The sequence below is a fragment of the Giraffa tippelskirchi genome, chromosome 6 (genome assembly GCF_054371585.1).
Source record: "Giraffa tippelskirchi isolate mGirTip1 chromosome 6, T2T-mGirTip1v1.2.pri, whole genome shotgun sequence".
In the NCBI taxonomy this organism is placed as follows: Eukaryota; Metazoa; Chordata; class Mammalia; order Artiodactyla; family Giraffidae; genus Giraffa; species Giraffa tippelskirchi.
In genome coordinates, this window is record NC_137280.1 from 42,564,175 (window position 1) to 42,589,436 (window position 25,262).

At 38.3% G+C, this 25,262-nt stretch overlaps 1 protein-coding gene across 8 annotated transcripts in view; it reads left to right on the top strand.

Moving 5' to 3' along the window:
• TRPA1 (transient receptor potential cation channel subfamily A member 1) overlaps positions 1–24,995 on the top strand; it is a 249,544-nt gene extending 224,549 nt beyond the window's left edge. For 4 of the 8 annotated variants that reach the window (XM_081501695.1, XM_081501691.1, XM_081501692.1 and 1 more), the window contains 18 exons: positions 512–612; positions 1,850–2,019; positions 2,106–2,270; positions 4,695–4,809; positions 6,014–6,180; positions 9,062–9,155; positions 11,066–11,125; positions 11,653–11,751; positions 13,445–13,515; positions 14,111–14,273; positions 15,426–15,515; positions 17,280–17,449; positions 18,012–18,141; positions 18,804–18,986; positions 20,923–20,991; positions 21,334–21,447; positions 23,194–23,294; positions 24,125–24,995. In XM_081501695.1, coding sequence (XP_081357821.1) covers positions 512–612; positions 1,850–2,019; positions 2,106–2,270; positions 4,695–4,809; positions 6,014–6,180; positions 9,062–9,155; positions 11,066–11,125; positions 11,653–11,751; positions 13,445–13,515; positions 14,111–14,273; positions 15,426–15,515; positions 17,280–17,449; positions 18,012–18,141; positions 18,804–18,986; positions 20,923–20,991; positions 21,334–21,447; positions 23,194–23,294; positions 24,125–24,329 — 2,267 coding nt within the window. In that variant the 3' untranslated portion in view covers positions 24,330–24,995. Of the gene's footprint in view, positions 1–511; positions 613–1,849; positions 2,020–2,105; positions 2,274–4,694; positions 4,810–6,013; positions 6,181–9,061; positions 9,156–11,065; positions 11,126–11,652; positions 11,752–13,444; positions 13,516–14,110; positions 14,274–15,425; positions 15,516–17,279; positions 17,450–18,011; positions 18,142–18,803; positions 18,987–20,922; positions 20,992–21,333; positions 21,448–23,193; positions 23,295–23,453; positions 23,505–24,124 lie in introns of those variants that run through there. The other 4 variants (XM_081501690.1, XM_081501698.1, XM_081501697.1 and 1 more) reach the window with 4 other exon arrangements.
• Positions 24,996–25,262: the final 267 nt, after the last annotated feature.

A 25,262-nucleotide genomic window follows, 5' to 3' on the forward strand; every position in this document is an offset into this window, starting at 1 on the left:
AATAATTTTCAGTTCAGCAGGGCGTAATACTTGAAAATATAACTTCAGAACAATAATTGATAACCTTTATAAGGGAATTATTACATCCCAGGCATTTTACTAAACACTTTATCTTCATTCTCTCAGTAAACCAATCCTACCTGATGTAGGTACTATAACTGTTCCTGTTTTAGATACTAACCCATTCTGATAATGAAGAAAACAGATACCTTCACCTCTTCTCTCTTGATCTCTAATCTCTCTATAATTCTATTTCATATTTTAAAAGATGAGACCTCATATATTAAATAATGTAATAAATCACACATTCTCTACCCCTTTGTACACACACATGCACACTATAAGATAAACACATTTTAAACCATGTTTAGTTTTCTTACCTAAATAAAGTTCTCTAATGTAAACAGTGGCAAAGTTTTAAGTCAATCTTTTATTTTCTTATATTGAAAATCCACCATAGGCTATGCTTTAAATAAATCAGTAGGAGTTATATTTATACTGTGCTTTTTAGGTGCCCGTGTGGACATAAAAGATAATCTTGGACGTAATTTTTTGCATTTGACTGTTCAACAGCCTTATGGATTAAAAAATTTGCGGCCTGAGTTTTTGCAGGTAATACATATGTGTGGATTTCCATAAAGTGAGTTGGATTCAATAGAGAGTAAAGTGATTTCATTTATTATGATTTTTATTCCTTTGAAGGCTAAGTCTGGAATTTAAATTTTATTTTTAAAGAAAGATGTCACATTTGAATATTTACAATATAGTAGTGATGATTATGATAATGATAATAATAAACTACATCAGGATTGTTTTCTATGTTATGGAGAGTTTCCATATATCCTTATCTATACTAGAATGCCCTTCCTCCACTCTTGGACCATTATGAATTGTGTATCAATTGAGAAGTCAAGTACATGAGTGAATTAGCAGCACTTCCTAATCAATGAAGAAAAACTACTCAAGATGCTTGTTGACAAATTGAAAACATTATATTCACCAACTAATACTTATTGAGTGACTATTAGGTACATTTGAAGTGCATCATACTTTTTTAATAAATATATTTTAATATAGTCTGTGTCTTAAAGAATCAAGTATCTAAAATATAAAATGTTTATGGATAGATTTAAGCTGCTCATTTGCCATTTGATTTTTATTTAAAAGATAAAGTGATGTTAATTTCATTTTATTTTATTCATTTTTTAAAGTGACACTAATTTAACAATTTTGCTAATTTTGACTAACACAGCACATTAACATTAAGCTGTTAAGTATTACTGGGCCAGGCATGGGGGGTGGAATGAAGGGAGAGATGAGAAGGTTGGTTTGTGGTCAAATACATTTGGAAAATGCTGGGTTTAAAATTAAATACATTTCCTATTCTTAGGTTTTCTCAGCGCCTTTAATACAGTAATGTACATTATAGGGAGACAGAGCACATATCTTCATCCGCATTTATTTTACTCTAGTATCCTTGTGTGTGTTTTTAGTTGTTCAGTTGTGTCCAACTCTGCGACCCCATGGGCTGTAGCCTGCCAGACTCCTCTGTCCATGGGATTTCCCAGGCAAGAATAATTGAGTGGGTTGCCATTTCCTTCTCCAGGGGATCTTCCCAACCCAGGGATCGAACTCGCATATCTTGCATCTCCTGCATTGGCAGGCAGGTTCTTTACCCCTAGCATCACCTGGGAAGTCCCTAGTATATAACCCTTAAGGTTATTTGTACTTTCCATTCAAGGTGAATATATTGGTCCTTGTTAGAAAATATTATCCTACAAAATAGGTTGAAAAACACTCTGCTAGCCTCATCACAGAGTTATATTTAGAATATCCATCTTTCCCATAGATGCAACGTATAAAAGAGCTGGTGATGGACGAGGACAACGATGGGTGCACTCCTCTGCACTATGCATGTCGACAGGGGGTCCCTGTCTCTGTAAACAACCTACTCAACTTTAATGTGTCCATTCATTCCAAAAGCAAAGATAAGAAATCACCCCTGCATTTTGCAGCCAGGTAAGGGTCACTTTAAGTGACATACGAGCATGTCCTCTTTCTGTTAAATGTTTGCTTTGAAAATATCAAACATTTTTTTTTTCAAGTTATGGGCGTATCAATACCTGTCAGAGGCTCCTGCAAGACATAAGTGACACAAGGCTTTTGAATGAAGGTGACCTGCATGGAATGACTCCTCTCCACCTGGCTGCAAAGAACGGGCATGATAAAGTTGTTCAGCTGCTTCTGAAAAAGGGCGCATTATTTCTCAGGTGGTATAAGATTGCAATATTTACATCTTCTTTGTAACTGGCTAGACACTGTCAGGCTGTTTTTCTATTTTATTTTTGATTATGATATCTCACTTTCAATCACACTAAGTACTTTTACCCATCTCACTTAATCCTCAAAACATAACATGATTTCTCAAATATTGAAAGGGAAGTCAGTATTATTTCCAATTGAAAACACTGAGGTTCATAGAGCTGAAGGCCTTGTTCAAAGTCACAAAATAAGTGGCGTTGCGTAGTTTCCAGAATCTTTGAGATATCGCTTCTCATGTATTCCTTCATCATGCTGTCAGCTGTTTTGGCAGATATAAGGCAGTGTATTTTTACAGACACACACACACATGCTATACAAATCAAAGACTCTACATCTCATTCAATATGATGACTGATGGACATGAACTCCCTTTAAGCTGCAACATGAGACATAAAAATTTACTGAATTTCACTACAAAAGAAATCTAACACATGAAACAAAACCAAGTTAAAATGTGCTGTGCTTAGTTGCTCAGTCATGTCTGACCCCTTTTGACCCCATGGGCTGTAGACCGCCAGGCTCCTCTGTCCATGGGGATTCTCCAGGCAAGAATACTGGAGTGGGTTGCCATGCCCTCCTCCAGGGGATCTTCCCAACCCGGGGATTAAACCCAGGTCTCCCACATTGCAGGTGGACTCTTTACCGTCTGAGTCACTAGGGAAGCCCAAGTTAAAATAATTACGTACAATAAAAAGTGGCATCATTAAATGACATCTTTGTAAAAATACAAGGAAAACACAGAAGCTTTTTGTAGATGTATGATGGGCTAATTTTTAATTGCACCAACGAGATAGCAAAGAGTTCATTAGGCTAATGTTAAAAATCACATCTCTTTATCAGAGTACCAATCCCAGCATAGCAATGATGCAGCCATGGAATGAATGTTCTGCTTAGTTCCTCCCTGCTTCCAAATGAACACCAGGCAACAGACTTGCAAAGGGGACACCAGCTGAACCCAGAAGACAAGAGCTCTTGCTTAATTATGTCATAACTGAAATAGCGAGGTGTCTCTTGCACCTAATATGGTTACTCAGTGGCCCTGAAATTGTGTCAGGATCTCACACTTTTTTTTCTATATCTAATTTGGAAAAAAGGCAAGTGTTCATTGTATTCATATCTTGAATTTCTGAGAGAAAAGACAGCCTTTTCTCAAAAGGATCAAGTAAGAATCTTTGAGAGCATGAGAGGAACGCTCTCTTTAGACCTGAACTCTTAGAAAAAAATAAGTGGCACTAAGCTAAGCATCTTCTATCCATGTTTTGTACAATGATATTATTATTATTATAATGATCTTCATTATTGTTATTAGCCATGACTGGTAGCCACAAGGACTAATAACACCATCATGGAAAAATTTTTGATACAATACTCGATGAAAGAATAAAGCAATACTGAAAATATTGTCTATAAGTACATTACAGCCTTGAAGAAAATATGTATGACACAGACATGCTAACTCTAGTTTCACTCACCCAAAGTATTTAATAATGTGTTTATAGACTTTATTTTCTTTTACAATTTTATTGAGATTATAATTGACACTGTGTAAGCTTAAGGGGTACAACACATGTATCATGAAAGGGTTACCTAAGTTCAGTGAACACCCTTAATCTCCTACAGATACCAAAAAAAGGAAAAAGAAAAAAATTTTTCCTTGTGATGAGAACTCTTAGGATTTACTCTGTTAACATTGTTCATTTATAACATACAGTAGTTTTAATCGTATTTATTCATGTTATACACTACATCCCTAGTATTTACCTTATAACTGAGAGTTTGCACTTTTATCCATGGACTGTAGCCCACCAGGCTCAACTGTCCATGGAAATCTCCAGGCAAGAATACTGGAATGTGTAGCCATTACCTTCTCCAAAGGATCTTTCCGACCCAGGGATCGAACCTGGGTCTCTTGAATTGCAGTCAGGTTCTTTATCGTCTGAGCCACCAGGGAAGCCCTCATCCAATTAAGCTTGAAATTAGTTCATGTTTAATTAACCATCTAACACATATTTGGGCTTCCCAGGTGGCTCAGGTGCTAAAGAATCCACCTGCCAATGCAGGAGATGTGTGTTTGATCCCTGAGTTGGGAAGATCCCCTGGAGAAGAAAATGGCAATCCACTCCAGTATTCTTGCCTGAAAAATCCCGTGGAAAGAGGAGCCTGGTGGGTTACAGTCCATGGGGTTGCAAAGAGTCTGACACAACTTAGCAAAAACACAACAACAACAACAATACATAATTACTTTCTAGAACTCAAATATCTCAGATACGGTTTGTTTTCTCTGATCATCAGACCCACTTTCAATTGGGAGGCGTCCCTCCCCTTTTCATCTGTAAGGTAAATGCACATGTTTTCTCTTACTTCTTTGACAGTGACCACAATGGCTGGACTGCTTTGCATCACGCTTCCTTGGGTGGGTACACTCAGACCATGAAGGTCATTCTTGACACTAACTTGAAGTGCACAGATCGGCTAGATGAAGAAGGGGTACGTACTGTGTTTCTCATACCTAATCCAAATCTTCGCATAGAGGAACCTTCCGACATTGCAAGAAACCTTCTTAGCTACCCTCTTCCCTTCTTATCCTATATTGAGTTCTTCTTTAACTTTTTATATTGGAGTACAGCTGATTAACAATGTTGTGATAGTTTCAGGTGGAGAGCAAAGGGACTCAGCCATACATATACATGTATTCATTCTTTCCCAAACTCCCCTGCCATCCAGGCTGTCACATAACACTGAGCAGAGTTCCCTGTGCTATACCCGAGGTCCTTGTTAGTTATCCATTTAAAATATAGCAGTGCGTACATGTCCATCCCAGACTCCATAACTATCCCTTACTATGCAGACTGTTAGTGAGGAAAGAGTCAAAGGGGAACAGAATAAGGAGACAGCCCCAAGGAAGGGGGGTGTATGTTGAGGACAGCTGGTGAGTCTCGCAGAGGCCTGTTACAGGCCCACGTGAATTGATGATAAAATGTTCACCATTCCCTGGTGGACCAAGAGAAATGAAGAGCACAGGGGTAAGTTTTCCCTAAAACTAAGCGTATTTGATTTGAAAGACTGTCCCTTCAGTCCACTATGATGTCCTTTGTCCTTTTTTGGAGCGTGAGTATTGAAATGTACGTTCTTTCATGAAATGACAGAGCTAGAGGACTATCATTGCTTTTTAAAATGTCTTTTTGTGGCAAAACTAGAGACTGGCAACCCTTTATCAACCTCTGATTTTTTTTTTTTAATTTATTTTATTTTTGGCTGTGCTGGATCTTTGAAAAAGCATGGATTTTTTCCTCTAGCTGTGCCAAGAGGGGCTACTCTGCAGTTGTGGTGCACAGGTTTGTTCTCATTGTGGCGGTTTCTCTTGTGGAGCACAGGCTCTAGGGTGCGTGGTTTCTGTAGTGGTGGCTCCCAGGCTCTAGAGCACAGGCTCAGTAGTTATGATGCAGGAGCTTAGTTGCTCCACTGGCATGTGGGATCTTCCCCTATCAGGCATCAAACCCAGGTCTCCTGCATTGGCAGGCGGATTCTTTACTGCTGAGCCACTGGGGGAGCCCCAGATTTTAACCCTTTGTCATTAAATAGTTTTGTTAATAATATCTTAAGCAATTCAACAGTGAAACAAAGCTGTAAAATAGCCAAAGGATGAGTAGCCTTTGTCACTGGATTCTCTGTGTTCTGTTTTCTCTGAAAGAACACCGCGCTTCACTTTGCGGCGAGGGAGGGCCATGCCAAAGCCGTCTCGCTGCTCCTGAGCTACGATGCCGATGTGGTCCTGAACAAGCAGCAGGCCTCCTTCCTGCACGTTGCAATTCACAATAAGAGAAAGGAGGTGGTCCTCACGACCATCAGGAACAAAAGGTATGCTGCTGTCCTGCCCACGATTGTCTACTGTCCTCTGGCGTCGGGGATAATCCGAGAGGAAGCAGGAAGAGAAAAATAAAAGTTTCAGCTGTCGATCAACATTTTTATTTATTTTTCCTTTTTTTAATTGAGTTTTAGTTGATGTGTAATATGTTATGTAAGTTCCAGGTGTATAACACAGCGATTCACAATTTTTGAAGGTTATATTCCATTTATAGTTTTCTAAAATATTGCCTATATTCCATGTTGTACATTATATCCTTGTAGCTTATTTGTTTGATACATAGTAGTTTGTACCTCCAATCCCCTACTCTTATTTTGCCCTTCCCCTCTTCCTTCTCCCTACTGGTAACCACTGGTTTATTCTCTATATCCATGAGCCTCTGTCTTTTTTTAAATATTCACTAATTTGTTTTATTTTTAGTCTACATATAAGCGATACCATAAAGCATTTGTATTTCTGTGTGACTTATTTCTCTTACCATAATACCCTCCCAAGTCCATACATGTTGTTACAAATGGAAAAATTTCATTCTTTCCCACAGCTGAGTAATATTCCACTGTGTACGTATATATATATATCTATACACACACACACACATATATATATATATATATATATATATATATATATATATATATATACCACATCTTCTTTATCCATTCGTCTGTTGATGGACACAGTTTGCTTCCATATCTTGGCAACTGTAAATAATGCTGCTTTGAATACTGTGGTACAAGTATCTTTTTGAGTTAGTGTTTTTATTTTTCCTTAGGATTATATATCGTGTATACCTGGGTATATACCCAGGAGTGGACTTACTTCATCGTATGGTAGTTCTATTTTTAGCTTTCTGAGTAACCCCCATAGTGACTGTACCAATTAACATTCCTACCAACAGTGTATGAGGGTTCCCTCTTCTCCACATCCTCACCACCATTTGTTATATGTGTTCTTGTTGACAATAGCAATTCTGACAGGTGTGAAGTGATATCTCATTGTGGTTTGAACTTGCATTTCTCTGATGATTAGCAGCATCATTCCATGTGCCTGTTGGCTACGTATTTGTCTTCTTTGGGAAAATGTCTGCTATAGAGGTCTCCTGTCCATTTTTTAAAATCAGGTTGCTTGTTTTTTGATGTTGAATTGTATGAGCTGCGTCATATCATTTGAAAATATTTTCTTCCATTCAGTAGGTTGTCTTTTTGTCGCTGATGTCCTTTGCTGTGCAAACACTTTGAAGTTTCATTATGTCCCATTTGTTTATTTTTGCTTTTATTTCCTTTGCTTTAGAGACAGATGCAAAAAGTCAACATTTTAAAATGTCAGTTGTTTCCCTAAAATTCTTAATGAACTCTGTGAGTGACCACAGACACCCAAATAGTTGCTTAACCTCTCTGGTCTTCCATTTCCATTTCTAAGTGATGGGAGCATAGACCACTTCACAGCACTCTTGTGAGGCTCCCAGGGTTCAGGTGTCTGTAGTCGGTAGCACCATGGTCATTGTCAGGCTAATTCTGCCCTGACTCACCTGAACTTGCCTGAAGCTCTCCTGCCCAATGGAAACCCCCAAACTGGATGTTGGTGAAAATATTCTCCAAGGTAAATCCCTGTTGTTACCAGTGCCAGGAAATGGAATTTCCTTTAGCCCATGATCTTATGTGGCTGTGGGTTTTTTTAAACCGTACTCTAAGGAGTTTTAATGATGAAGTTGGAGGGCAGTTTGTTCCATGTCTCAAACATAATCTATTCTATATATTAGTCATCACAGATAGATCCGCACCAAGGCCCAGTGTCACCCAGAGTAGACTCAGAGATGAGCAATCTCATATTCATAGCAGACCAAGCCTGTGTTTTGGGGCATTGGAAGTCTCCAGGTCCCTGGCCTATTCTTGCTTAGAAGCACTCATCAGTGCAACCTGGAGTTTTCTATTGACGGTACAGATATCATAGACGGACTTTACTGATAGGGTTAACAGAAAATTTGTCTGGGTAGCTTTTAGAACTAGCCTCCTATTACAAAGATAGGATCTTGGAGATAAATGGGCTCTTTTTTACTTCTGTTGTAGATTTCTTTCATTCTTGGTGTCAGAAACATCTCCTTATCCTGTCCAACCAGATGGCAGTAAGGAAAGATCAAATCTGTGATGTTCTCACAGAGCCCATGGTTATTAATGTACTTAATACATGTTGTTGTTGTTTAGTTGAGCAGTCACGTCCTGCTCTTTTGCAACCCCAGGAACTGCAGCCCACCAGGCTCCTCTGTCCACGTGATTTCCCAGGCAACAATACTGGAATGGATCGCCATTCCCTTCTCCAGGGGATCTTCCCAACCCAGGGATTGAACCCCTTGTCTCCTGCTTGGCAGGCAGATTCTTTACCACTGAGCCACCTGGGAAGCCCTGATACATGTTACTTTGTAGTTTAATTCAATACATGATGTATACCTGGGTTAAAGGCAAAGTATCATGTGCCCAGTACTATATTGCTGTTGTATGTTTGTGAATGTGGGTATCTCCATACAGCATGACCAGCTTTGAAAGTAATACCCCTTCATGACTTCAGGGGGAAATCAAGGTCAAAACCTAGCTTCTTGAAAAGCCATTTAGATAAAGAGTCAGAACAGTGATTTTAACAGCCATCCTTGAATTTGCCCACATTTCTAATTTCCATGAATGAATAAGGACTCTATTGGATTGATTTCAGTTCACATATTGATTCCATTGGAACCAATCAGTTTCTCCTAAAGATAATAATCTTGAATTTCGACTAACCAATCAGTTTCTCCCTAAAGATAGTAATGTTGAATTTCAACTGGTAGTTCTGTTGTTGCACACAACAGAAGGTTTAAGAATTGTGTTTATTATTTTTTTACAGATGGGGAGAGTGTTTCAAGGTTTTTAATCATTGTTCTCCTACCAATAGATGTCCAGTCATAGAACTGGTAGAATACCTCCCTGAATGCATGAAAGTAAGTTCTAAAAACAAAAATCCTTTGGGTATATGCTTGGTATGTAATAAAATGTGAGGATTTATTGTTGTAATCACAACCTAAACATAGTAATTTCCATCTTTAAAGTTAAGCATTTAGTTTTATATAGGCTACAAGAGAATCTAGCCAACAAATTTGAGAAGGATCTACTTGGATTAAAAAATCCTGTTAGTGGTTATGTGCAATGTAGGAAAATATGTTAAACATATTTTTTTATTCAAACAATCCAAGTCTAGGGCAGAGAGCACTAGTGGAGGTTGCCAGCTGAATAAAGCCTCTAGATGTGGGAGTTTGGGGGCACAGATGTTATTCTTTCAAATTTGCATATATTAGTTGTGAACATGATTTCAAATTTTCTCACTCAGTAATTCCAGTTGTTGGGATCTGTCCTAATGAATAATCAGATGTACAGACAGATTTATGTGCAATGATGTTTCCTGCAGCATTATGAATAATAATAAAAGGTTATAAATATTCACATATGGAAAACATAGATATTATTCCAAAATGCTAATAAGAATTACACTTGTGATTATGATTTGGTTTTTCTTTTCTTCTTCATGTTACTATATATTTTCTAATTCATTTTCTATAATGACTTGGTATTATTTTAGTATTATGAATATTTTTTTTAACTAGGGGAAATTAAAAGTCTTTTAGTTTAGCCTCACATCACACATTTGAGTAACATACACAATCCTTCCCCCATGACCTTCCCCTTCCTCTGGTAGCCCAGCCTTCAGTTTGCCTGTGCTGGTTATTACAAAGCTTTCAAACTGTAATAGCCAGGCCTGTGTCTGGTTCTTCCTTGCATAGCACAATTGACTGGACTTGTCTTTCTTTTTCATGATATATGTTATGACTCCTAGTACTGCTGCTGGGTCATCAACAGAGACCACCTCAAAATTTTTAAGTTGCCTTGGTGCTTGTGACCAGCTAGGACAGGCATGCCCTCCCAGTGGGGCCTGAGTCCCTGTGTCTCCTCTTTAGGGTGCTGTCCAACCCTCTACCCTTGTGTCCTGCAGGTGGGGTTGACCAGATGTCCCAGGAACTCCAAGGGACCCACTGATGGGGTCACTTGGGGCCCTGTGTCCACATCTGGTTTCAGGAGTACAGACTGACTGCGCAGAATTTCTTTCTCAGGATCATGATTTGGGGCCACCAGAAAGGTCCCAGCACACAGATTTGGGGTTACTCTAATTGTTTATGTAGTAGACAGGAACCCCCACAAAATATCTGTCCCACACTTCCCAGGAGGGGATCTAATGATTAACTCTTAAGTGATTTCTCCCTTAACTGAGCATCTCGAGGGCATCTAACTGTTTGTCATTATAATATCCATGGTCTAACATCCTGTCCACACCACTTTGGATGTGAATTTTGTCAATGTTGCTCAGTAAGCCAGGTACAGAAGCAAACACAATATTCCAGGATCAAGTGGAATACAGAAGAAGCAACCTAGACTGTGGGAAGAACTCAGGACTCAGCTGAAAGGTCTCTGTTAGAGACAATTAAGTTATCACTAGAAGATGCTAAGCAAAGGAATCCTCAGTCATCCACATATTTTCTAGAAACTCAGAAAGACATCAAGTTTTAGGCAAAGCAAATGGAATATTTCTTACCTAAAATTCAGTAAATGCAATTTCATTCTCAGATGTGTATTTTTCTATATCACTTGGTATTGCTGAGGCATGCAGTGGTACGTGTTAACACTTCATGTTTTAGACTTTGTTCCTGAGTGACTTAGATCATAGTGTACAAGTCTTCGAGGTACAAGAAGCAAAGGAAGGGGAAGGTAATATCTTGGGTATTATTTTAGAAATGGGACCAAATTCCATCTTGGATCTAGTCTCCTGCCCAATAATTTTGCCAGTCTTTCTTTCTCAAAGGTACTTTTAGATTTCTGCGTGATGCCCTCCACAGAAGACAAGTCCTCCCAAGACTACCATGTAAGTTTATTTTATCATAATAACTTGAAACGTATTCTAACTCTTTAAGGAATAGTAAAAATAATGTTACTAGAACTCCAGAATCTCAAAAGATGGTAATTGTCTTCATTTCTCATATTATTATATTATCTACATACGAGATATTTTTTCCCCTTGGATCTTCAGTTTTCTCTAATGATTTAATTGTTTCTAATAGTTTTATTTAGCCTTATTATTTACATCTTTATATTTTCTTGGGTAGTATTGCCTGAAGAATGAAATTCTAAAAGATCTAAGTGGTCTTTCTAGAAGACATTTTTTTCCCCACAACTAGAGAGTTAGAAAAGAATCAAATACCCTGTTAGGACATTTATTTTTTGAAATGAATACAGAATAACTTACTTTACTTTTCTTCAGGTTAAATGGCTCAACTTTATTTGAATCACTTAATTTTCAGCAGAACGATAGGGTTGCATAGTTGATATGTTAAGAACGACTTTGGGGGCCTATGCTAGACTGTAATTTTTAAAAATTGTTATCTTCTACAGATCGAGTATAATTTCACATATCTTCAGTGTCCATTAGAATTCACCAAAAAAGGAGCACCTGTACAGGACGTTGTATATGAGCCTCTTTTAACTCTCAATGTAAGTTCACTATTTTCCTTATTCAGGTAGTTTCTACATGAATTCTGTAATGTTTTAGTATGACAGTTCCAGGAAGGAGTCTGGAGAGAATTCCAGATTTATGGTTTGATCTTTGTGTATGCCATGCAGCCTAACTCTTTATTTGTTAGTAAAGAAAGCAATCATTTTGTATGATTGCTGTAATTTGGTGCCCTTAAAGTTCCACACTGTTGATCACCTTAGTCCTAATGGTCATGCTAGACCTGCCCAACCCAGAATCGAATAAACCATGAACAACACAGGCTGACCATCAGCATCTGCTCCTACCTCCATCCACTTCAATGCAGACATACCTATATAAGAGTTTCCAATAGTGTAAAACCATAGGAAAATGCAGGGTGCAGCAGTTTACAGTCATCGATTCCCAATTCAGCTAACCACTGGCCTCCAGGGTAAACGTGAACCTCTCAGCAGCTCTTATATCCTTCTGGAAGAGCAAACCCAATCTGAAAGCAGGAGCTAATCACACAGTTTGGACCCAAATTTCCCAAGAGACTGGCTCCAAACAAGTTCTTATTCCAAAGAGTGCTTTTACATTTTTTGTAAGTGAGGTCATGAAAGCCATGCAGACCATCTGCTTCAGGGTAAACCAGGAATTTCAAACACAAATAACTAACTGCACAGGAAAACAGGTATCAGATGAGTGGGTTTCTGGTCTAAAAGGACAGCAGCTACTAGTTTCAACAGATTTTAGCCACGTGGAGCAGCAGACTTGTGGTGTAAATATTGGAAACACAAAAACTTGTGTGCATGTGAAAGAAAACACATTTGAAGGCTGGATGGCAAATGGTAGTGTAGGATCCAGATCTGTTCTCTCTAATATATAGTAACTGAATCACATGTGACTGCTTAAATGAAAATTAGTGAAAATTAAAATAAAGTTAAAAATTCATTTCTTCATTTGCAGTAGCCATGTTTCAAGCCCTCAGAAGCCTATGTGGCTTGTAGCTCTTTTGCTCAACAGCGCAGATATAGAACTTTTCATCACTGCAGAAAGTTCCATTGTACAGAACTGTTCTAGATCAATTAAGAACTTTCATTTCCCTTAAATGAGTTCATTTCCCTATGTGGAAGCCTTTGATACAGACCATGGTACCAGCCATCACCTAATGTGAAATCTAAAAGGCTGGCTGATTGGAATTCCTGGCTGTCCAGTGGTTAAGACTCCCCCTTCCAAGGCAGGGGGTGCCCGTTCAATCCCTGGTCAGGGAGCTAAGATTCCACATGCCTCATGGCCAAAAAAAGCAAAACATAAAAAATAAACAATATTGTAACAAATTCAATAAAGATTTCAAAAATTGTCCACCTCAAAAAAAAAAAAAAAAAAAGTCTTTAAAAGGCTTATTGAGGACTTGGAGTGTGAAGGAAGAGACATGTGGATCTTACGCCCGTAAGACTGGCGATGACAACTGACTCTCACATCTGTTCTATGCAAATCATTTTAGCATCTGTATAAAATGGTTCTCCCTAGCTTGTGTTTTTTTAAAAGAAATATATTCTTGATATAAGTTTTGATTTTTCAAATTTTCTAAAATAAGCAAGTGTTGTTTTGATAAAATCAAAATAAAGTTATAAAGCCAGCCAACAAAAAGCTGAGTGTATACTCAAGAGTTTAATATGATTGTATTTTTATTGATCTTTCCTTATTTCTCAGGCAATGGTGCAACATAACCGCATAGAGCTTCTCAACCACCCTGTGTGTAAAGAATACTTACTTATGAAATGGTGGGTATTAAGTAGTTTTTCTTTTGAATGATGCTCTCATTAAATTTATTAAAAATCTTTTAAAACAAAAAATAAATTGACCCAGTAATATTTGATTGTAAAAAAATCTTCTAAATAATTGTTAAATGGTGTTGGAATACTTTATATTTTATTACTTTTAATGTTTTATACTTTGAAAAAGAAATATGTCAAAGGCAAATTTTGGTATTAAAAATGTTGATATTAATTTATCTTTGGCATTAAATGAAATATTTGGGGGGATCATTATATAAAACACAAAGAAGTATTCCTGGGCTCTGCAGTTTAAAAGACAATGAAGTAACAAGAGTATTCTGGGAAGAGCATTCAACTTGGAGTCACAGCTAAAGTTCCTCCCATTAATTGGTGAGAGATTTTAAGTAAGTCATAATTTCCTAGGAAGTTGTGATTCCTTTTCTGGAAATGAAAAAGGTGAATTCCAAAATCTTTGGCTTTCAAGTTCAATGAATTTATCAAATACATTTGCGGAAGAGACTATAACTCCTCTTTCTGCAGATATCTTAACTAAATATTTGTGGTTGAAACTACTCAGTTGTGGTTTGCTTATGTTTTGTAGGTTGGCTTATGGGTTTAGAGCCCATGTTATGAACCTAGGATCTTACTGTCTTGGTCTGTTTCCCATGACCTTTCTTGTTGTCAGTATCAGACCAGGTATGGCTTTCAACTCAACTGGAATCATCAACTCAACTAGTGACCATTCAGAAATTTTAGACACCAAGGTATCTTCAATTGGTTTTCATATTCCAGCTTTTTAAAACAAGAGATTTTCAGAACTGTGGGCATTTTTTCTTTAGAAAATACTTTAACCTCATAATAAATCTGAACTATCAAGACTTTGTTTAATACAAAGAGCTTATAGAATTTATATATATAGCAACTTTTAAAACTCTTTGTAGAATGAGAGGGAATATAAATGAATAGGTCAATAAATGAGCTCATCAACTAACAAAAGGAGTTGGCATGTATGAGAGCCAATGCACCTCACATGTATGAGGTACACTGACATGTACCTAGCTTAGATGGGTGCTGAAGTATAAAAATTTAAAATAGGAGATACAAGGAAGTGGGCTTCTCTGGTAGCTTAGCTGGTAAAGAATCTGCCCGCAATGCAAGAGACCCCGGTTAGATTTCTGGGTCAGGACGATCCCCTGGAGAAAGGATAGGCTACCCACCTCAGTATTCATGGGCTTCCCTAGAGGATCAGATGGTAAAGAGTCTGCCTTCAATGCGGGAGACCTGGGTTTGATCCCTGGGTTGGGAAGATCCCCTGGAGGAGGGCATGGCAACCCACTCCAGTATTCTGGCCTGGAGAATCCCCATGGACAGAAGAGCCTGGCAGGGTATAGTCCATAGGGTCACAAAGAGTCGGACATGACTGAACAACTAAGCATATACAAGGAAGCAGATTTCTAGCTGCCAAGGATACTGGGGAGGGGAAGTGATGCTTAGCAGGGACAGGATTTCCATTTGGAGGTGATGAAACAGGCATGGAACTAGGTAATAGTTGTATAACGTTGTGAATGTACTTCATGCCACAGAATTGTATGTTTTAAAAGGTAACTCTATATGTAAAATGTAACATTTTTGAAATGTAAATGTTATGTTATGTGTATTTTACCACAGTTAAAAAAAATATATATCTATAGATTCGTTTTCCTTTAGAATTCAGTTGGCAACCTCTATGAATAAAGACATTATGAAATGACTGTGTAGTCTTTATATTGGCATCACAAGAGTTTTCTGTTTAAAGCAAAAATGGACAGTACCTAGAAATAAAAGTGGAGAAAAACAAATGTCTAATAGTGAAAATGATGAAGAAAAGTGTTGTTTTCTTTGATATCATTTATAACTGTTTGTGTTTTTTGTTTCAGAATTCCTATGCTATAAATTTCTGTATGATTTTAGTTTTGCTATCAAGTATATTAGGATACTGCAAAGAAGTGGCCCAAATTTTCCAACAGGTACATGATATGTTTTATATCTTTACAGTTGCAAATATTTTAATATGCAAAATATAGATTAATTGCTAAACTATTATTGAAGCAATTTATGTCAGAATAAAATCACATAGCTGGATGAATGTATAAATCAGAAATACCAAGTATAAACTCTTCAAAATGTAGAAATTACATGATTTCAGATAAGGCTCCTGCATTAGATGGTGCCTATTTGATTTATCTGAAGCAAGAGGTTCCAGTTTTATTAGTACGTATATGTCTACCCAGCTCCAATGAACTTTTGAAAGACTTTTCTGTGTTTTCTCTGAGATATATTTCATATTTTGCTAACACATAGATTTTTTCAATTTGATAATTTTAAGTGTCACTGTTTACAGACATAATTTTAGGTGTAACTATTTATTTAGCTTAAGACTCCATTTCAAATGGATCTTTGAATTTCTTTCCTAATAGGATTGCTTTACTTTATTGGATAAAATTTCAAGTTACAATGAAATTGGGGAACCTTTTTATTGCATAATTTTTATAGGTGGCTCAGTGGTAAAGAATCCACCTGCCAATCCAGGAGACTCGGGTTCGATCCCTGGCTAGGGAAGATCCCCTGTAGAAGAAAATGGCAACCCACTCCAGTATGCTTACCTGAGAAATCCCATGGACAGAGGAGCCTGACTGGCTACAGTCTGTGGGATAACAAAGAGTCAGACATGACTTAGCAACTAGACAACAACAACAGCAATGTCTTTTTAAATAGGTGAACACACATTCAGATCAGACCCAAGGTTTATATAAATTATGTGTAGGTCTTTGATGCAGTTGATAAATGGCATAAATCATTTATCTCTCAGTGTGGAGGCTTAAAGTCTTTCATTATTCATTTTTTGGTATAATTTTGTGTTTTTTATAAGTCATATAGCTTTTACACAACGCCTCATTTTCTGAAAGAATTTACTATGTTACATGATATAAGTACAAGGATATTTGCATTAAAAGAGTGTTGGTAGTAATAATAGTGCTTTGCATTTGTCTGATATTATACATTGCAAGTACACACACACACCACACATACATTTCCATTAAATTGTCACAATTTGAGAGTTAAGACTATGTTGTTCCACTGTTCCTTAAATGATTTAGGGCATATTATTTAATCTCTCTTGTCATTATTTTTATTTTTTAAAGACAAGAATCACAAATGACAGTTTATATTGAACTGTAAAGTTGTATGATTTCTCTATTAGTTTTGGTCTCCACAGTTCCTTATTGATATGTAAATGGTCTGCCCTATAGGAAATCTGATGTTCAAAACATGAAATATTTAAGAATAGGAGCTGACACCAAATCATTATGGTAATTAAGTCTTAGCACAGGCCCCAAACCTCCTTAGAAGCAGCTTTAGTTCATTATCCTGAGAAATCCACATGCATGTCCTTATACAGACAGAAAGGAATTACTAAAACAACTTGCAGGCCCCCAGGAGTTTCCTTAAGATGGAGTGAACTTTACAAGTAAAGTCTCAACACTTATAGAATTGCTTAGGCTCCCAAAATGCCAGGCCAGCAGGAGAGGGTGGGGCACCTCTAATACTGATCTGTACCCAAGACTCTGAGTTAAGTCCAGGATGACAAGAGCTGGTGCCCCTCGGTCATAAACTTCTCACCAGCTGTAATGCCAGAAAAATGTTGTTACTGGTTACATATATATAACCATCCATAAGTTGCCAGGTCTCAGGCTCTGCATGTGGTAATTCTTTATTCTTTTCAACCCCAGAAAAGGAATTACTTTTTGGATAAGGACAACGCAGCTGAATGGATCATCTATACAACCAGCATCATATTTGTGTCACCCTTGTTCATCAGGATACCAGCATATGTGCAGTGGCAATGTGGAGCAATTGCCATATTCCTCTATTGGATGAACTTCTTATTGTATCTTCAGAGGTAAAACCGGCTTCAATGACTTCTACATCCTTTGTTGTTGTTGTTGTGTAGTCACTAATTCACGTCCGACTCTTTGCAACCCCATGAACTGTAGCCTGCCAGGCTCCTCTGTCCACGGAAATTCCCAGGCAAGAATACTGAGTGGGTTGCCATGTCCTTCTCCAGGGCATCTTCCTGACTCAGGGATAGACCCCACGTCTCTTGCGTCTCCTGCATTAGCAGGCGAATTCTTTACCACTTCGCCACCTGGGAAGCCCGTAAGCAATTGTTAGCATTATCTTTGATACTGGGAAGCTATGAAATAATTTCCAGTGGCCAAGTGGTAAAACAATTCAAGATAAACATTAGGAAGAAGTACAACAAAAGAAACAGAGCAGTTTGACAGTTTGAAAATAGAAGGCTTGACTCGTCACAAATTCTCGTGTCCCTTTCTGAAAGTAGAGGGCCTCAGTGATCTCATCTATGAAACTTAGTACCTGGTGCCTCATAACTATTGACATGGAATGAAATTCAGTTTCAGCAGAAAAGTGAATAAATGTTGTAATTTTCAAAACATCCCTAGATTTGAAAAGTGTGGAATTTTTATCGTGATGTTGGAGGTGATCATGAAAACTCTGTTGAAATCGACAATTGTGTTTGTCTTCCTTCTTGTGGCTTTTGGACTCTGCTTTTACGTGCTCCTGAATATACAGGTGAGGTATTTGCATGAGTCGTTGATTTTGTTGCTGTGAGTGCTGGAAATACATATTTATACTTAAATCTTAATGGTGTACAAAATTCATAATAACCTCACGATATTTGAATATTTTTTATCTGATATAATAGCATTCACATGATATTTATTACAGGGAAAAGTATAGTCTTACTCAATGACTTTTTCCATTGTCAGAAAGTTTATGTCTAGTGCACAATGATTTGTTACATGTGCAGAAAAGATCTTTCTGATGACTTTTGTTGTTGCTGTTGTTGTTTAGTCACATCCAACTCTCTTTTGTGACAATATGGACTGTAGCCCACCAGGCTTCTCTGTCTATGGGATCTCCCAGGCAAGATTACTGGAGTGGGTTGCCATTTCCTCCTCCAGGGGATCTTTCCATCCCAGGGAATGAAGCTGTGTCTCCTGCTTGGCAGGCAGATTCTTTACCACTGAGCCACCAAGGAAACCCTTTGGATGACTTTACCACCAGTTTATTAGTATTAATAGTTCTTATCACTGTATTTCAGTAGCTATATTCTTAGGACATTTTTTTAAAAAAGTATTTTAAATGTGATTTCTATCATTTCACTCCCTAGAAAACATTTTTTTCATGATATGCATTTTGAATTTCATTTTCCTCTTACTATCTTTTCCCAGGATGCTTTCAGCTCTCCATTCCTTTCTATAATTCAGACCTTCAGCATGATGCTAGGAGACATCAATTATCATGATGCCTTCCTAGAACCATATTTGAGGAATGAATTGAAGTATCCACTTCTGTCCTTTGTACACCTTATCATATTCACCATGTTCGTCCCAATTGTCCTCATGAATTTACTTGTAAGTAGTTTATCCTTGTGTTTGCTGTCGGTAGATCACTTGTAAATAATTTATCCTTCTGTTTGCTGTCAGTAGATCACTTAGGACATTTAAGAGTGATAATGATTTGTAGCCTCTTTTGTCTCCTTTCAGGAAGGGAGAAAAGGAGCTGCTATAAAATTCATTCGTTCAACATTCCTTAGTATCTGGGGTGAGCCGGGAAGTGTGAGGTTGGGGGATGCAATGATGCGTCCACTTGGCTAATATTTACCAAGAACCTACCAAAATGCGAGGCACTGATCCAGGCCCAACAGTGGTGAACAAAACAGACCAATACCCAGTCCTGACATGATTATAAACTTGTCATGAAGATGAGTAGTAAACAAATATATAGCCTGACATCATGGGGGTGATAAATGCCATGAAGAAGTATGAAGTATCATCAGAGTAATAAAGTAATGATGAATGGTGGGTGCTGCTTTGCAGTTGGGCTGAGGGTCAGAGGTTAGGCAGAGACCTTCATGGAGTGAAGGATTAAGACCTCATTTCTGCCCTAGAATTTCTCACTGATGCTCTGGAGATTCAAGTAGGGAAGAGTCGCTCATGCAGAGGGCATCGGCAACATTTAGCTGCCACCTCTGAGCCAGTCAGCCTGGATGTACTCAGCAGACACAAATGTTCCCTTCCACAGAGAGTCTGCTCCAGCCATGGGCATCTTGGTTGATGCAGACAGAAGTACATTCTGATTCCAGGTCCATGGGGAGCCTTCGCTGGCAAAATTGTATTCAAAGTGTGCCTGTCCATAGAAATAAATATTTATAGGTAAATAAATAAATTAAATGGACAAGCACACATTCAGTACATTTTGTCTTAATCTAACTATACAGAGACTGTGCTAGGCAGTGTTGATGGAAAGGAAAAAAATAATACAGACTCCTTAATGTTTTGATTCATGCTGTTGTTGAGTCGCTATGTCGTGTCCGACTCGTGCAATCCCCTGGACTGTTCTAAGCACTGAGCATACAGTAGTGCCCTGGGCAGACAGAGTCCTTCTCTCATGGAGTTTGCTTGACTCTGAGCTCCTTGAGAGCAGGGACTGGTTTTTTCCTCTCTGGCTACTGCCTGTAGGAGGTTGATTCGGCATAGACAGGTATGAAGTTCCTAACAAGTAATTAGAGAGTGAGTGAGTGAATGTAGCTGATTTCATTCAGGTTCAGTAGAACTGAGCTGACAGCTTACCTCACTTAATTCTACCTAGCCGTGGATTTCTAGAGGAAGATTTTATCAGAGCCTCACTCACCTTTAAAGTGTACCTTTTCCTCCCCAAATATATGGAAGATATAAATTCCTTCCATTCCCTCAGTTTAATGTTTTAGCTTTTCCATGTTGTCAGGTCACTCTTGCTTACCTCAAGTGCTCAACTCCTGGAGTTTGCAACCATATTGCATGGCTACACCAATCCCAGGCTTCCTTTGTGGCTCAGCTGGTACAGAACCCACCTGCAATGTGGGAGACCTGGGTTTCGATCCCTGGATTGGGAAGATCCCCCGGAGAAGGGAAAGGCTACCCACTCCAGTATTCTGGCCTGGAGAATTCCACGGACTATATGTAGTCCATGGGGTCCCAAAGAGTCGGACACAACTGAGCGACTTTCACTTCACCCCTGTCTTGTCCAAAAGTAACATATTTTCATTTTAAGTTAAGATGAAGTGCAGATTAATCTGTGTGCCCTCACTTTTCATGAGAACACTTATGACTGCTGGACCCACTGATGTGACCACCGCTGTTACAAAGGTCTACAGGCTTTTGCAGGTTTCTGTATGGCATGTAAGCACAGTGTCTTGAGGCCACTGCTAGTAAATTTCATACCCACTCTGACTGTAGTCAAAGGGACTACACACGCATTTTTAGGTGAGTCATTAAACCAATAGTGATTCGCTGCCCTGTTGTCCTTCAGATTGGTTTAGCAGTTGGTGACATTGCTGAGGTCCAGAAACATGCACTGTTGAAGAGAATTGCCATGCAGGTAAGTGTTATATTTCATTATGACTTACTGAACTTACTAATGACTTCCCAGTTATTCATGTATAAACACTGCTGATTTCTGAGAACACAGTTATTTAATACAGGTATTGTCTTAGCCCTGAGAGGTACCTTACCCTGCCGGTTCTTTATGTCAGTGTAGCTAGCGTTCCTGCTCTGGTCTGAGAGTCAGTAATCATGAAAAAGATTTCCCCCAACAATCTCAGCAGAGAAATTGGGTAATTGCCTGAGCCTCTTTCTATGTTAGCATTTGGCCGGCCAGGTAGTTAGAGGCTGGACCAAGAACATCAGTGATTCTTGTCAATAAATTCCAAACATACTTTAGGTGGAACTTCACACCAGCTTGGAGAAGAAGCTGCCGCTCTGGTTCCTACACAAAGTTGATCAGAAATCCATCGTCGTGTATCCCAACAGACCCAGATACAGCAGAGGGATATTAGTAAGTACATGTGACAAATACCGTTATCAATCACATGATATTGACATTCATTCATGGTGTTATCCCTAAGGGTGCCCGTTTATGGACAGAGTTCCGGTCTTCCGAGTGGTTCATCCATAGCCTCCGAGTTAAATACGTACCACATCCCCCCAGTGAGAGTAAAGGGTGGGTGGACCAGTGTAGGTATACTTCATTTGTTCTTCCTAGTCACGTGTGACTTACAGATGTGTGCAGATATGTGTGTACATATATAGAACACATGTGTATATATACATAGGTACTTACACACACAGGAGAGTGTACATTACAGAAAATATACAAAGTATTAAAGACTGAACAAGGCTATTGCATTATAATGGAAAAAGAACTTATACTAACAGTCAGACTTACTGGGTTCTAATTCTTTCTGAGTTCTTCATAGGTTAATGAGTTTCCATTATGTAGTTATAAATGATAAGGTCAATCTCAGTATGGGCTTAGGCTTTATTCTGCACTACATTATTTTTGTCTGATTTCTCTCTTAACTGTGGTTGCCATCACCACTGAAACACAGAAAGCTCAGCTGCTGATTCTCTGGCCTGGAGCTCATTGAGTTCCAGGCCCCTGTAGCCAACTGTGTATATGACATCTTCTCTGGTGTGTCTCCAAGGTACCTCAAATACTGCTGTTCAGAATAAACTCATGCAAAGCACACTCATGATCTCTACTCCTCTTGTTTCACCTCCTCTCAACATCCCCTACGGGGAGAGGGTGAAACCATCCCATCTTTTTCTTTTTCCAGACCTGCATGTTTCACTGGATGTCAGCACCATTCATTTGCCTGTGAGAGATGTCATCCATCTCCTTTCCCTTTCTCACCCTCACACCCCATCGACCCCACGTTTGGTCCACCTGACTTCCCATGTGGCCTGTGCAAGTGGCCATCTTCTCTTGCCTAGATGGCTATAGTGACCTCATTCCTGGTCATTTCACACCTGCCCTTGATCCTCTGCAGTGCACTGATGGTTTAAAAGACATTAAAAAGCTAACACAATATTGTAAAGCAATTATCCTCCAATTAAAAATAAATAAATTTTAAAAATATTTAAGAAAAGCAAAAAGCCCTATGATAAACCATTATGGAAAGGAATATTAGAAAAGAATGTATGTATAGGTATAATCAAATCACTTTTCTGTACAGCAGGAATTAACAACATTGTACATCAACTACATTTCAATAAAAATAAATAAATAAGAAAAAAAGACACTAAATTAAAAAAAAAAAAACTATTTCAGAAATTTCCCCATGTGACATTAAGCTGTGTTGGATAATGGTGCAGAGTAACTATTTCAGAAATTTCCCCATGTGATATTAAGTTGTGTTGGATAATGGTGCAGAGCAGCTTGAGAGAAATAACAACCAATCCTGTGTGGAATACCACTCTGTGTTGGATGGACATTCTTAATAAGAAAATATAATATGGTTCAGTCACACCTTTTCCTAAACAATCCCCTATTCCAGTTTACTCCATCTTCTTTATTAACTATACATCTTATACATTCCTCAATTACATGTGTGACTTCATTTTATGGCTGTTTATATTTGTCTATTTCTATCAAGAGGCTGTGAGCTCCTTGAGGGTCATGATTGTGTCTCTGAATATTTGTGCTGGCATGCCTGCCTTGTAGCTGACTGATGGCACCTGTTCAGGAACTAGTTCCTGAACGGAGTTCTACCTAAATAACTATTAATCTCTTATCCCATAGCGTGGTGTATTTCATTATATCTTTTGCCCCCACCAAACGAGACAAGAAATACCAAATGTTGATACATCTTTAGAAACAGAAATAATGAAGCAAAAGTACCGGTATGTATTTTTCCTTTTATCTGTATTTGAAAAATTTAACACTCTAAATAATGATGAATAGTAAAAGTCTATATTGTCTAATTGTGTTTATCTATATTGTCATGCTTTAATTGATGATGTGGCTAGTATACTGAGAATTTTGAGACTGTTTCTTTTTAGATCCAACAACTGATTTGCTGCTACTGACAAAGCATTTTGCCCAACAGTATCCTAAACTTCATTCTTCATCAGCTGTCTGAATTCTTACATTAAAACTCTAGCTTTGAGGATCCCTGGAGAAACTATGCAGTGTACAGTGGTGAAGCCTGACGGCTTCAGGGCTAATTTACCTGCTTTCAAAGACCTACTCAACTGTTTTCTAACTGCACAACCCTAGGCAAGGCATTTAACCTTCCTGTGCAACTAACTGTGTTTTAATCTTTAAAATGGGAACGAAAATTAAACTTGGGAGAACCACTTAAACTTTTAAAATATGTATTCATTAAGAGGATCATGGCTGCTGAAAATGAAAGTGATAGTCACTCGGTCGAGTCTGACTCTTTGCGACCATATGGACTGTAGCCTGCCAGGCTCCTATGTCCATGGGATTTCTGTCCATAGTCTTTCCAGGCAAGAATACTGGAGTGGAGTGCATTTTCCTCCTCCAGGGGATCTTCCTAACCCAGGGATTGAACCTGGGTCTCCTGCATTGCAAGCAGATTCTTAACCATCTGAGCCACCAGGGAAGCCCTTGGTACAGTTAATCTGATCTAGAACCCAGTACTAGAAGACTGTATTCAAGGATTGAATGGATAATTGAAAATTAATCCATGAAATGTGTTTCCTTTCAGGCTGAAGGATCTCAGTTCTCTTCTGGAAAAACAGCATGAGCTTATTAAACTCATCATTCAGAAGATGGAAATCATCTCTGAGACAGAGGATGAAGATTACCACAGTTCTTTTCAAGACAGGTTTAAGAAACAGCAGTTAGAACAAAGGAATAGCAAATGGAATTGCGTATTGAGGGCAGTAAAGGCAAAAACACACAGCCCTTAAGTATTAGTTGTACAACCATGCAACAGGTTCCTGATGGTCGGATTGGGGGTTATGTGACTTACTGGTTCTACATTCCACTTTGGCAAGAGTGAAGAAAAAGCATAAATGTGATTCTGATTTCACTATATGTGAAATCATGATTCCTGTATTCTATATAAAAGGAAGACTCTCTGTCTCTCTTCATATTTTCTGCCAGTCACTATGTATAGGGATTATCCTTGCTAATAAGTTCAGGTTGGACTTTACCTCCAATTATTTGAGTGGGTAGAAAGCTCATTTACTAGAACACACATTGTAATGATAAGGAGTAATATGTGTAATAACTATTCAGCTAGAATACAAATGTCAATACTAGATCCCTACTTAATAATTTACAGTAGGGAAATGCATTAGACAATGAAATATTGTATTAGATCCCTACCACTTGGTGTTAAACTCTGTGTTGAAAAACTCTGTGCATGGAACCCTGTGTGCTCTGTTCCCACCAGAATAAATTCACCACCTTCAGGCTGCTCCTAATACACCTGATGTCACTTTGAGATGAGGCCCCAATTAATAGACCTTCTGTTACACATGAATTTTACTATATGTAGCGTCTGTTATTTCTGTATATTTTGTTTGCTGCTGATGATAATAAATGTAAAATCTATATTGTCACCCCAGGGATTATTGTGTAAGCCTTCTATTATTAACACATTTATTTTTGAGGTTTGCAAAAACACCTCCATCATATATGTCCTTTTTCTTTTGATGTCCAGTACAAAGTGTGATCAACACCTCATCATTGATCTTTCAAAGTCCCTCTCTTGTTTCATTTTCCTCTTCGCCTCAAGTCTCATGGAACTCCCCCCACAGGAAACACCCTCTTTAATGAACGTCTTTGACCGGGTATGCATTTTTGTGTTTTACTGAACAGTGTTAAGTTTGGGGTGT